Below are 13,604 nucleotides of genomic sequence, written 5' to 3' on the forward strand. Positions count from 1 at the left end.
TTAAAAACATAAAAGATGTCATTATAAAACGTGTAAAAAATGTAAAGAGTTAAAAGTTAGAATATAAAAAATGTTAAGATTAAAAGTTAAAATATAAAAAAATTAAAAATGTAAATATTTTAGATTTGTCATTTAGTTGTTTTTTGTTCATTAACATAAGAGGGGATGGATAAATTTGTTAGGAGGGGGTGGGGTTAGAAAACCGCTAAATAAATACGCATTACATTAAATATCACCAATAAAATCAATACATAAAATTAAAAAAAAATCTAGAATTAATATGTATAATTATTTAATAAAAATTAAAACATATTAGAGTCAAAGAGAGAGTACATAGTGCGTAGCGTATGATAATTTGTACGTTGCCTTGCTGAAAATGACTTCCTATTATTACTCAACCTACCCTATCTCGTCCTGTTCTTCTCGTGATCCGAGATTCCGGCTACCACATCCCCGTTTTACAGCCAAACATTTCAGTCTTGCTTCTTTTACCAATCCAATTTCATCTTCTACTACTGTAACTGCTCGATTTAGCTTCGGTTGGAAGTTGAATCTTTTTGGGGGTCGTCGGAGAATAAGGTCAGCGATGGCTGCTGGACCAATGTTCTTCCCGGAGAATCCCCTTGTCGGAGATATTTGCGCCACGGCTTTTTCTGGCTGCTTTGCACTCTCCATACTTCGAATTTATGAAGAAACTGCCAGGAGAGGGATTTTTGACCAGGTGGGTGCACTTCAATCTCTTCTGAAATTCCCCAAGTTGTTGACCTCTGCTATGTAGTAAATGTTGTCATGTTTATTGAGTTTTCTCAAAATAGGGAAAACCCAGAAATTGAAGTGTTTCTTCTTGAGGGCATTGTTTAATTATGTTCTTGAATTCTGTTCCATCTGTCATTTTGATTCTGAACATCAAGTAATGTGTTGCTTTTTATCTCAACATCAATCAAACATTGCCAAAAATACCAACCACTTTACTACAAATATGATCATGTTAGTGTTGACTTGCACCAAATATATAATCTATTTTATATATGAAAAAATTGATGAAAATGTAGCTGATTGCATCTAGAGCTCCTAAGACCTGGTTAAGCTTCTGATACCTCTGGCCTATTAACTCCCTTCACTTCCACTAGAATCTAGATCCCTTTTCTCTGAAAAGTACTCGTAAGAAAATTTGGCAATGGTCCGAGGCATTTATGTTCTTGAGCATCTTATTGCTTTGGAAATCAAGCAAAATAATAGCTCAAAATCTGTATGCTTTTTTTTTTGTTGGAAGAGTGACTAATCCAAGCAAATTGTGATGGCAAGAAATCAGCACTGAAGAACTCAGTGGCCATAGTTGTTGTGCACGCCTGGAATGGAACCCTGGGCAGATGGGATATTCTACCACATCTCCCAGGACCTCAACCACTAGGCCACAACCCTTGTGGTTTCAAAATCTGTATGTTCTTTCTTCTAAAGTTGGAGACATATTGATGCTTGACTTTTAGGCTATAAGTTTGAAACCCGACATTTGAAACTTGATTTAACTACTTAAAACACCAAATATGCAGTCTTTTAGACAACTTCCTGTAGCTCTAGCTGCATGCAATCAAAGGTGCATTTACTGGGTCTGTTTGGTTTAGGTAGAGGTTAGATCTGCTTACAACTTACTTCCTCAGACACTACTTTCGAGTGGGATTTACTGGTTCTGGTTGGTTTCATTTGTTTGTATAGAATATAACCCTATAAACAAGTGGTCAATCTTAAGAAACCCATAGCTTTCAAAGAAAGGTTTGAAACCATGTAGGAACGGAATCCTGCTCAAAAGCAAGTGTTGTTATCACACATCCACCCTTTCTAATTGATTCATCTTTGAATATTCAATCAAGAAAACATGATGCAAGGAATAATATGGCTCTTTTAGCAGTCCATTTAGCAGATTTTCCATCAAGTAATCTGCCCCTCCTATTGGGTGGGAGTAGACAGAAGCAAATCTTTTTTTGCTGTTTATATGGCTTAAGGGTGCATCTGGTACGTGGATAGGATTGGAAGAGACTGGACTAGATAGGACTGGACGGTTGGGTTTTAATTTTACAAGGGTGGTTTAGTAATTTACCAATCTTTGTCCCATCTTTCTGATTTTTGTTCCACCTACTTTGGTGGGACAAAAAGTCCTATCCTATCCCAGCCTAATGTCGTGCCAAACATGGGCAAGTTTTGTACCACCCTCTCCTCTCAAGTATACTTTAATGGAATGTGGTAGAAACTATGAAGAGGTGAAACTCCCAGAAAAAGAAATTGGGTTGAATTGCTTATATTCATTCAACTTTGTTTATAGGTGAATTTTGAATGCCTTAAAGCTATTCATATATGAATTAATGCTTTTGAAGACATATTCTCTCTTCTTCAGAAACTAAATAGGAAGCTTGTACATACCACAATTGGGCTGGCATTCATGTTATGCTGGCCTCTCTTCAGGTAATTATACATGACAAAGGAAACGGACATTTTTGTCATTTTATGCATAATGATCGAGAGTATTTAAGTTAATTTTAAACTTTTGCAGTTCAGGCCATCGAGGAGCAGTTTTAGCAGCTCTTATTCCTGGTGTCAACATTGTAAAAGTGCTTCTCATAGGACTTGGGATATGGAAAGATGAGGCAGCTGTGAAATCTATGAGCAGATATGGAGACCACAGGTTCATTTAGTCATCTCAATATATGCTATGCAAGCCCTCGGGCATGTAACTCAGTTGGCAAAGGGGCAGAACAACTTTGCTCAAATACACATGTTCAAGTTCGAATCCTGTGGGAAACGGGCTTGAACCCCTCCGTTAGCCTCAGCCGCTCTAAAATGCCTCCTCACATGTGGTTCCTAGAGGGAGGGGGGGTTTCGTATGGGGCCGGTTGGGTTTGCCGGTAATCAACCCTTTTGCTCAAATATATGCTATGCAATTATTGCTATTAGGTGTGGTTAAGCAATTAGGAAATATAGATGTATCAAAGTATATTTAGTTTCCACACCTTGTGTATGTTTTTCTTGTAATTGCATATCTGTCTTTCTACTTGTATTGCTATTGTTTACTCATATCTAGCTTTTCAAATTTTAGCATATCTGTATTTCTCTTTTTTTCACACACTTTTCACTTTTCGGGGGTCTTCACGAAAGCAACACCTCTACCCTTTTGGGTAGAGGTTAGGTCTGCTTACATCTTACCCCAAGGACCCCACCTCCGAGTAGGATATATTGGCTTGTGTGGAGTGCTTGGTAACTTTTATCAAACAATTCATTATTGTGAAGTGTAGTGACTTCTTTTTTTTCAAAATGTTTTGTAATTTTCCCAAGAACGATGCTTTTTTTCCAACAAAAAGCCAAATTCATCAGTTTGACAAGTTCATCACTCATTTACATTCTGTGCTTCCACTTCAAATTGACTTGATTGGACAAGAATGATTAACTTTAGATTTGACAAGTTATCTTTTTGGGTAACTGTTGGTTTCTGGGCCAGCTTACGTGCACAGACTAATCCTCTAGGCGACCACGGATGGCCTGGAGTCAGGTGAACCTCCATGGTCACAAGGGCTTTGGCAGCGTCTGGATTCGAACCGGGGAAGATGAGATTTCCACCATATCTCACCGAGCCTTAACTGTACGCTACAACCTGAGTTGTTATCCGCCAAGTTTCTTGCAGAGATTTAGAGACGTATTTCACATTAAATGAATATTTTGTTAAGAAATATATAACCTACTTTGAAACTATTCTGATCGCTTATCTTCATGCTGTTTCTTTGTGCATTAGAGAACTTATCAAGGGACCATTGTACTATGCTTCCACCATCGCTTTGTCTTCTGTAATTTACTGGAGAACGTCCCCAATTGGAATCGCTGCAATTTGCAATCTTTGTGCCGGAGATGGTACCTATTTCTTTGTAATATTCACACACTACAACAAATTTGGCTTTGTAATGTCTAAGGCCTTGTTTGTTAGCAGCTTAATGAGTTTAATGGAACTCACAACTTATTAGGTCATCTATATATGATTGTTTGGTAGTGGCTTAATGATCTGGCATGTGGCTTATACAGTAAGCTTCTAGGAGGAGCTCTTTATAAAAAGCCAAGTTTTTTCCAAAGTTGCTCCTCCCAATTAAAAAAAACTCCCCTTCCATCTATGAAAAGACCCTCCCAAACAAAAACCTTCTCAATCTATACAGACAGATTAATCTACACAGACAGCTTTATCCATACAAGACTTAGGATCTGTTAGTTAGCAGCTTAATGAGCTTAATGGGACTCACAACTTATTCAGTTAGCTATACATGACTGTTAGGTAGTGGCTTAATTATATAGAAACCGGCTTATTCAGTAAGCTTCTAGGGAGGAGCTTTATGCAAAAAGTTAAGTTTTTTACAAACTTGTCATTCCCAATTAAAAACATGCTCATTCCATCTATGGAAAACCTTCTCAAACAAAAACCTTCCTAATCTACTAAAAGAGATTAATACACACATACATCTTTATCCATATAGGACTTAATGAAACCCAACCAAACAGCCCCTTGATGAAAAACCAACCAAAACAGCCCCCAAGTGTCCTAATAGACTGTTTGATAGGGCTAGACAATTTTGCATCTTATGTAAAGGTGTTACAATAAGTTGATAGGGCGCTTGTGGGTGTCCTAACAAATTTTTAAGACAATTTTGAAATATGGAGTCCAATTAGTCTTTTTATACGACATTATTTGAAAAAAGTTGTCGTAGCTAATAGGACATTTTATTTCAAAAGTGTCCTAAAAAACTTGTTTGGATGCTCAAATACGTCCTAACATGTAACTCATTTAGACATCTTTGGCGTCCTATAAAGCCAATTTTGTGGTAGTAACATCGCATTTATTCATTAATTTGGAGCAGTGTAATGCTCGAAACACGCTCTAAAAGAAATCTTTGCTACAGGTATGGCTGACATTGTTGGAAGGCAATTTGGAAAGAAGAAGATCCCATATAACAAAGACAAATCTTTTGCAGGCAGCATTGCCATGGCAGCTGCCGGTTTCATTGCATCTGTCGGGTAATCTTTACACAGATACTTTTCTAGTTTTCGACTTCTTAACCAATCATATTAACGTAAATCCAAAAGGGCAAAATGCAACAAAGTTTGGTTTAGTTTAGTTCCTGTTTAGTGTAAAAAAGATTTTCTCTTCTCCAATCAATGTAACAAAGTATCAAAATTTCCTATTCTGTACCCATTTTGACTAGTTATATGCTAATCTTGTAACATTTGATGAAAAGGGTTAGGGCAAAGTGGATGATAAACTTGACATCCATGTCATCTAATTCTACAAGATCAACAATTTACCGGTCAAAATAGGTAAAAGAAATAGGAATTTTTGAAACTTCGTTAAACCAATTGAGGAAAAAAAACTCTTCATTAAACTGAATAGGAACTAAACCAAGCTTTGTTGTATTTTGCCCAACAAGGAAAACCATTGTACTTGGCACTTTCATCGAGAAGTGCCCATTTATGCAATCGATAGTTTGCTTTTTAGTTTTGCAGAGGGAAAAGCCAAGTACGATTGTTTGAAAAGTCAATAGCTCGATTATTTTAGGACACCCCTCATATATATGCATCGGAAATATCTGATAGAAAACGTTGGTAATAGGTACATGCATTATTTCTCCATGTTTGGCTTCGTTGAAGAAAGTTGGCAAACGATCTTTGGCTTCCTGGTCGTTTCTATTGCTAGTGCATTGGTCGAATCTCACCCCTTAAGCACGAAATTTGACGACAATCTCACGGTGCCGCTCGCATCTCTTTTGGTCGGAATGTTAGTTTTTTGATCCCACAGCGTATGTTTGATTTCCTATGTACAATTTCTTATGTACTTGTATCATGTTTAATCAACACTCTTCCGGCATTAGTCGTGTTGTATTGATAATAGACCTCCCTGCCTTCAAGTTTTCGTTCTCCTTTTTTGGCCCGTAGGTTTGGAAGTTGAGTTTTGAGACATTTCAGCTTCGCAGTTAATCTTTAACTTTGACTTCTCAATATTAGGCAATTAAACATCATGAGCGCAACCAACCAAACCCAGTATATCTCACTGGAAAATAGGGCATTTCAGGGGTCGGATGGATGTTGACCTTAACTCAACCGCAATGCAAAGTAGGCAAAACTACCAAGATCATGTAAAACATTAATACAATAGAGCTAGTAAAAGTACATGTTGCAACTCCTTTTAATTCTTGGTTGTAGGGTTTGACTTCCATAGTCAAACAAGTTGCGTTCAATTTTAAAATTGCACAAATGTATTTGATATATGGGAAAGAGTTGATACTTGCATAACGATGTAGAACATGAATCATGTATAAAAAAAGAATTGTGGTTAAAATTGTTGGAAAATATACAATAATTGTAATATTCTTAAGTACAAGTTTGACTCTTAAAAGTCAATGAGTACAACAGATGATTGAATGAGTGTCTATTACCTCGTACAAGAATGGATCATGACGAACGCAAGGATAGGTGATATTCTTCTTCTTCTTCTTCTTCTTCTTCTTCTTCTTCTTCTCTCTCTTAACTTAATAAGGGCTAATTGGTAATTTGTATTTTAAACTAACAGATGATTAGTTGTTACGGATGGCTTCTGTTGGTTGTTAGTTGGCGGAATAGTTTGGAGTTTGTACTATAAATACAACAATATGTAGATGAAATACATAATACTTGTAGATCAACTGAAAGCCACATATATGTAAGCATTTCTGCATACTGTTGTATTTATATTACAAACGCCAAACTATTCTACCAGCTGACAATCAACAGAAATTACCCTAACAACCAGTTACCTTCTAGTTTACATACCAATTAGCCCTTATTTTGTGTGTGTGTGTGTGAGAGAGAGAGAGAGAGAGAGAGTGAGTGTGTATGTATATCTCTGAGAATCAAAGGATATCTTCATGATTCCAGTTCCTTTGGCTACCGAAATTCTGCACCTGATCTGCTGGTGCAGAATTACTTCTACTTTTTCTTAGCAGGATGAGACGAGGGGAGAGAATGAGGAAGAAGATGAAGATTGAGAAAACAATAATGACAACGATGGCCATGATCTCTCCATCAACAGCATAACGACGATTACGAACACAACGAGTGGGCGCCATTGCAGGTGCTGCTGGTAAGACCTCATCACCCATTTCAGTTTCTCCTTTCTTGATTAATTTCTTGAAAACTCTATGTTTTAATCTTAGAAGTTGTGAAATATGGTATGGTCCTCTATTTTGTCTTTTTCTTTCTTTGGGACCCCAAACTTTTGTTTTTTAGTTTTGGTTTTTCAGTAGTCAATTGGGGATGGCAACAAAGTGTCTATTTGCTATCAGAATTAGTACCCATTGGATTGCTCTTCATGCTAAAAGACAGAGCTTTGAGTATCAACATTTAAAGCTGAGAAGATTGCAAGATGATGATGGTTACATGTGTAGTGCATGAATTGGTCCTTTTTGCCCATATCAAAACAAAACATGTCCAAAGCTTTTGGCCCAAGAGTTGGTGAAACCAAAACATATGAACCTAACAAATTTGGGGAATTCTGAAAAAAATTTGTGTTTCAACAAATTCTTCAAAATAGAAAAAACTAAGAGAGAGAGAGAGAGCATCTTCAACATATTCCAAATAAATTTAAAAAAAAGAATTATATTTAACACCAATAGATTCTCTAGTTTGATTATTATAGTTTTAATTATATTATTAAAATATTTAATAACTTTAATAAAATGTTATTTGTGTCTCTTAAAATTTACTCTCAGAGATTCTTATTGATGAGAATATTAAAAAAAAAAACGTTACTTTGTTCTAAGTAAATATTTCTGTAGAGTTCTTCAAATTTGAAGAATTTTATCATCTCTCATATTTTCTCTATTTCGGGAAATTTGTTGGAGCCACTCAAAATCTCAAGAATCTCAATTTTGTAGAATTTTGATAACTTTTCAAAAATAATTACTAGAAATGAGTTTTTTTTTCCAACTAATAAGAGTCATTGAAGCTAAATGTTTAGAAGAGAGAAGTGATATTTTTTTTCTAAATATATAAATATTTTAGTATTATAATTAATGTGATAATCTCTAAAATAGAGAATCTGTTAGAGTTGAATAATTTTGTTTGGGGATTTTGATTTTGGATTCTCCATTTAGAGAAATTCTGGAGAATGCGTTGGAGATGGGTGTTGTTTACTTGGAGTTTAATTTGTTTTGATGGTTTGTATGGCTTATTCGCTCACCTGTACAGGAGTGTTTCTTTATGGCTTAATCATTAAGACATTAAGCCAAAATGGCTATATGGAATAAGCCAGAATCCATCACTTGCCCTCGTTAAGCAACCTCAAACAAATTAATACCAGAAATGCCCCATAAATAATCCAACCCTCTTTTTGGGAAAATTTATGCAAATAACCATTTTACAAAATGACTCACTTTTTAGCGATCTTAGAAACTCATTTCCTCAAATAGCAAAAGTTTACAAAAAAAAAAAAACTGTACACATTATTTTTCTGTGTAAAGTTTATTTTCAGGTCAAAAAAAGAAAAATAAGTTAAAAAATGAGTTTATGTAGAAAAAGATTTTATGCATAAAGTTTATTTTTAGGTCAAAAGAAAAATAAGTTCGAAAAGAAGTTTACGTAAAAAGATGGAGTTTTACGCAAAAAAAAGAGTTCACGTAAAAAAACTTTATGTATAAAATAAATTTTCTGAGTAAAATCTCCTTTTGCGTAAACTTCCCTATTTTTGTGTAGAGTTTCATTTTTAAATTTTTCTTCTTCTTTTCTTCATCTGAAAATAAACTTTGCACAGAAAATCATTTTCATACATAAAGTTTTTTTTGTAAACTTTGGTTATTTCAGGGATGAGCTTTGAAAATGGCTAAAAAGTTAAAGTTATCTTATAAAATGGTTATTTGCGTAAATTTCCCTCTTTTTGCCTTCCTCAAACCTACCGTTTCCGTCCCTCTGACAAACAAATTTATCCGGACAAATAATATAACTGATATGGGGATTAATGGGGGAAAAAAAAAATAAACATCCCATAGTCTTATATATCTATATTAAATTTAGCAAAAGAAATGGGATTCGTGTAAATTACTACCATAATATAAAGGTTCTTGAAAAAAAAAAGTTTTTGTAAGTCACGGCGATAAAAAGATGCAAAAAGAAGGTTATCAAAGGGTCTTTGGTCTAGCGGTATGTAAGTTTTTGGTTTCCTAACACGTTGGTGGTTCAAACTTTATCAAAGGTGGGTAGGGTGTGTGAGTTTATTTGTTCTATTTATCGTATATAAATATTATATACTTAAAAAAATGATAATAATAATATATTTGCATCCATAAAACAATTAAAAGGGAAATTTTAATAAAAATGGGGGAGCGTATTTTGTCTCGGAATCTATTTTACCAACAATAGCATCATCCTTATTTATTAGTTAACATTATCGTCCATCAAAATGGACTATTGTTGAGCGTCTTTTATACAGTAAACATTACTTGGATAAATCTTTTTCTACACTTACCGGGTAATATTTTTGGTGTTTGTCGTGCCACTCACTAAAAGAAATGACACCCGATAAACACTTATTAAATAAATATTTGATAAACGGCCTGTTACGATTAAAATCCAATTTTTATGTTAATAGTAAGACGGCTTAAACAAAAAAAAATGCTTAATCTATAAAACTATTTATTAATTGGTAAATATATGCTTTTTTTTTACTCTATATATAAAGTTATTGGATTAATAATCGTCAAGACAGTTTGGCCGAGTGGTCTAAGGCGCCAGATTTAGGCTCTGGTCCGAAGGGGCGTGGGTTCAAATCCCACAGCTGTCACTTTTTTGATCATTCTAGAAAACTATTTACTATTTGATCCTTCAACTATACAAACATATTATTTGATCATTGAACGACATAAATGCATTTTTTGTCGGTGATGGACCTCGAATTTGGGCTTTTGATTGATTTAGGGTGATTTTTTTCGGTTTTTAAATTAATGTTCCTTTTATTTTCTAATATTCCAGAGAACCCTTCTAAGTTTAGCGGGTTCACTCTTTCATACCCTCTCAAAAGAGGTTCGACTTGCAAAAATAAGTGGATTGGGTGCACCCAAGACCCTGCATGTGATGTAACATTAGACTAGCATATGATACTTCAGTAGGACAAACATGCATTTTGTCAATCCCACCAAAATATGTGGAACAAAAATAAGGATATGTAGCAAATATCTGCAGATCCAATATTCTAACAACATTAGAGGCGAAACTTCCGAAAACAAGCTTTCAACGAGCAAGTAATGAAGTTTGGCATTCGGCAACCTTTATTTCCAACAATATTTATATCATCCCTCAGATTCATTCAATACTTATGTACATACAGCAAGAAAGGGGACTTGGATACAACTGTTGAAGAGGCCTGTAACCAAATTGGTTTACCATTTATTCGAACTGTTCCCATTCCTTGGTTATTTTAGTCGAAGTTTGAACGTGGTTTGGAGCGTTTAGGCTCCCGACTCCCGAGTCAAACGTTTCCCATTTCGTCGTTACTGAAGCAGCAGGCAAAACCCTTTTGTCGACATGTGTTTTTGTACTTTTCATCAACTTTAGATTGTCGAGCGTGTCCACAAAGCCTTGGACACGACGGACCTGTCATAAAACCATCACACAAGTTTGTTTAGAAACTAACTTTGAACACGAAAGGTGGTTTGTTTGACTTTCTATAGAAGTCAACCTCGATTCTCCTTTGTGCTTTTGCTTCTCCTTCGGCCTCGATCCCATCCAGTTTCAGCAACTCCTTCATGAGTAGCTCGGTCAGAACTTCAACATCCTTGTCCACAATCTTGATGCCATTTTTAGCCGATGTCTCCAAGGCTACCACCTAAAGAAGCACACACAAACAAGTGTTCAATCACTTGATCTTGTGAGAATATCTGAACCCTGTTAAATTACTCTCCAAAAGAGCCCTTGAGGAGAAAATGGGGGTTCCAACATATATTGACGAGAAAGTGTCCGAGTCTAGATGATGTCGGACTCTAACATGTCCCTCCTATGGAGGCTAGATGGGCAAAGATGTCCCAAGGTATCAAGTCAAGGGCAATGATGTTCCAGATGGTAAAACTTGGCTCTCATACTATTTGAGAATATGTGGAACCCCGTTACTTTATTCTCCAAAAGATCCACAGAGGACGACGGGATTCCAACATATATTGAAGGGAAAGTGTCCAAGTCTAGCCAACATTGACTCTACACGCCTTTTCTAACGGAGACTAGATGCACAAAGATGTCCCCGGGTGTTAAGAGTCTTGGGCAAAGATGTCCCAAGAGTGGTAGAGATGCCATGTGAAAATGTATAGCAGCCTAGATTACTCTCAAAAATAGACCTTAAGGAGAGAAGAGGGTTCCAACGTGTGTGTATATATATATATATATACACTGAAGGGAGCCTTCTTTTGAAAACTCTCTAAATTGTGAGATCTCAGTGAACCATGACATCATGTGTTATTTCATATGATTTTTATCATCTATGGCTAAAATTTAATGTATTGATTAACGTATATTAGTTTCACAATGTGCTTCTTTCATATATACTCAATTCACAATATGAACCTTTTTGGCGTGTTTGTCAAACAAAAAATACACATAAACAAGTTTCACACTTTGAATCGAATACATCTTAAACAAACACACTGTGAAACCAATATATGTTAATCAATACATTAAAATCATGTGAAACAAAACCTTAAGGTAGAAGTTCATACGGATCTCATAAATTTTGGAGTTCTCAAATGATTTAAAGTCCCAATATTGAAAAGAAAGGGTTCAAATCTAGCTGATGTGTGACTCTAACACCACCCCCTCCAACTCAGGCCAGATGGCAAAGATGTCTCTAGGTGTCAAGTCTCATGCAAAGATGTCTAGATGGTGGATCTTGGCTCTGATACCATGTGAGAATATATGGAACCCCGTTAGATTACTCTCCAAAAGAGCCCTTAAGGAGATGAGAGTTTCAACATACATTGAAGACGAAGTGTCCGAATCTACTCAATAAATCTTAAAACGAGTGTTTAAAGTAATGTAAGTTGCACGAACCTTGTCTGCAAGTTTATCTACCTCGGCTCTAACTTTTGCAACCGCATCATAGGCTTGTAATTGAGCACGGTTCTTGCTCTTATCGAGAAGCTTTCTCTCTTTGCTAGCAGGATCCTCCAATAGGATTACCTTCGACATATCCTTTACACCAGCCATATCTAAACATTCGTCATCGCCCTTCTCTTTCCCTCTAAACAACAATCTTTGATCCTTGGCTTCTAACTTTGTCTCGCGAGCAAGCATCTTTTTGAGATCGCCTTCAATATAATTACATCAATATGTTTAATTACTTATATATATATATATATATATATATATATGTATGTATATGTATATATATGGTCAAGTTCACGAGAAAACCACAAAAAAAAAATGAAAAACTAAGAACACCAAATAACCATTCATCTGTACAGTATGCACATGTGCATAGAAACCAGAAAACATCTTAAATTATTTGTATGTACATGCACATAACTCCGATGATGAATGGTTATTAGGGTGTCTTTGATTTTTGGGGTTTTCCCTTGAACCTCACAAACTCTCTCTCTCTCATGAAATTGTGATAACCTTGAAAACTTGTACATCATGTGTTATATCATATGATCTTTTTCTATCTAGGCATACTATTTAATGTATGTTGATTAACATATATTTGTTTCGAGGTGTGTTTGTTTTATATGTATTCATTTCACAATTTGAAACTCTTTTACGTGTATTTTGTGTTTCACAAACACGTCAAAAAGGTTCACATTGTGAACTGAGCACATGTGAAGCAAACACACTGTAAAACAAATATGTTAATTAATATTCTAAATCCTAGTCTTAGATGGAAAAAAAATCATATGAGATAATACATGATGCACAAGTTCCCAATGTTATCACAATTTCATGTGTTGTTAAAAGAGGTTACCATATATATAAAGATTCAAAGATCATTAAAGGATGCAAATGCAATGTAGTTATTTGAAAACCATTTCCAAATGAAATCACATGTATTGGAATTTAGCATTTAGATTTTTACAAGAAAGCATCCATAATGTTAAACTTTTCCATTTGAGTTTTTTTTTTTTTTAATTTTTTTTCAAACAAGTGGGACTCACAAGTCACAAATAAAAAACAAGCTTAACAAAAAAGGTGGGTTATTTCCAAATAGCTCCATTGGGGAAAGCCAATGAAGACTGTAACAAGTCAAAGAAAGCAAGAGAAACAATAAAAGCAAGAATAAATGCACTATTTAAATCAAATATGGATCAAACAATTGCAAACTAATACCAAAATCATGATCAATAGACTGTATCACAACCCTTATGGTTATAAGTTACAACTAACATTGCATGATATACAAATGTAAATGAAGTATAGAAAATCAACTCAAGGTCAAAACATGGAAAATGGGCTAAATAAACTAATGAATGATGATCAACATCAACAACCCTAATTCAAGATTCATTAAAGATGACATTTTAATTGAGAAACAAGATTTATGATCAAAAGACCAACATCAACAACCCTCATTC

The 13,604-nt window shown here is 35.1% G+C and overlaps 2 protein-coding genes and 1 non-coding gene across 3 annotated transcripts in view; 2 read left to right on the plus strand and 1 right to left on the minus strand.

Annotated features, from left to right (window-relative positions):
• Positions 1 to 315: 315 nt before the first annotated feature.
• LOC112518182 (probable phytol kinase 2, chloroplastic) lies at positions 316 to 5,943 on the plus strand. Its single transcript, XM_025125794.1, has 6 exons — positions 316 to 721; positions 2,390 to 2,457; positions 2,546 to 2,677; positions 3,779 to 3,894; positions 4,929 to 5,043; positions 5,636 to 5,943. Exons 1-6 carry the CDS (start codon positions 377 to 379, stop codon positions 5,811 to 5,813), a joined length of 954 nt encoding a protein of 317 aa, XP_024981562.1. The 5' UTR covers positions 316 to 376; the 3' UTR covers positions 5,814 to 5,943.
• A 3,812-nt stretch (positions 5,944 to 9,755) lies between these two features.
• On the plus strand, positions 9,756 to 9,835 carry TRNAL-UAG. Its single transcript has one exon. It is a non-coding gene; the product is annotated as a tRNA-Leu (tRNA).
• Positions 9,836 to 10,293: 458 nt separating this feature from the next.
• Positions 10,294 to 13,604, minus strand: part of LOC112518322 (BAG family molecular chaperone regulator 4-like) — a 5,232-nt gene continuing 1,921 nt past the window's right edge. The window contains exons 2-4 of the mRNA XM_025125971.1: positions 12,088 to 12,344; positions 10,730 to 10,876; positions 10,294 to 10,644 (exon numbers count right to left, since the gene is read on the minus strand). Coding sequence (XP_024981739.1) covers positions 10,438 to 10,644; positions 10,730 to 10,876; positions 12,088 to 12,344 — 611 coding nt within the window. The 3' untranslated portion in view covers positions 10,294 to 10,437. The remainder of the gene's footprint in view (positions 10,645 to 10,729; positions 10,877 to 12,087; positions 12,345 to 13,604) is intronic.

The sequence above is a fragment of the Cynara cardunculus genome, assembly GCF_001531365.2.
Source record: "Cynara cardunculus var. scolymus isolate 2C chromosome LG 9, CcrdV1, whole genome shotgun sequence".
Lineage (NCBI taxonomy): Eukaryota > Viridiplantae > Streptophyta > Magnoliopsida > Asterales > Asteraceae > Cynara > Cynara cardunculus.

What these genes read in the sequence shown, in the direction of transcription:
- LOC112518182 (XM_025125794.1), top strand. Translation starts at nt 377, where the DNA reads ATGACTTCCTATTATTACTCAACCTACCCTATCTCGTCCTGTTCTTCT. An exon ending in CAATCTTTGTGCCGGAGATG is followed by an intron (nt 3,895 to 4,928) that starts GTACCTATTTCT and finishes TCTTTGCTACAG; the next exon opens with GTATGGCTGACATTGTTGGA. An exon ending in GGTTTCATTGCATCTGTCGG is followed by an intron (nt 5,044 to 5,635) that starts GTAATCTTTACA and finishes CGTTGGTAATAG; the next exon opens with GTACATGCATTATTTCTCCA.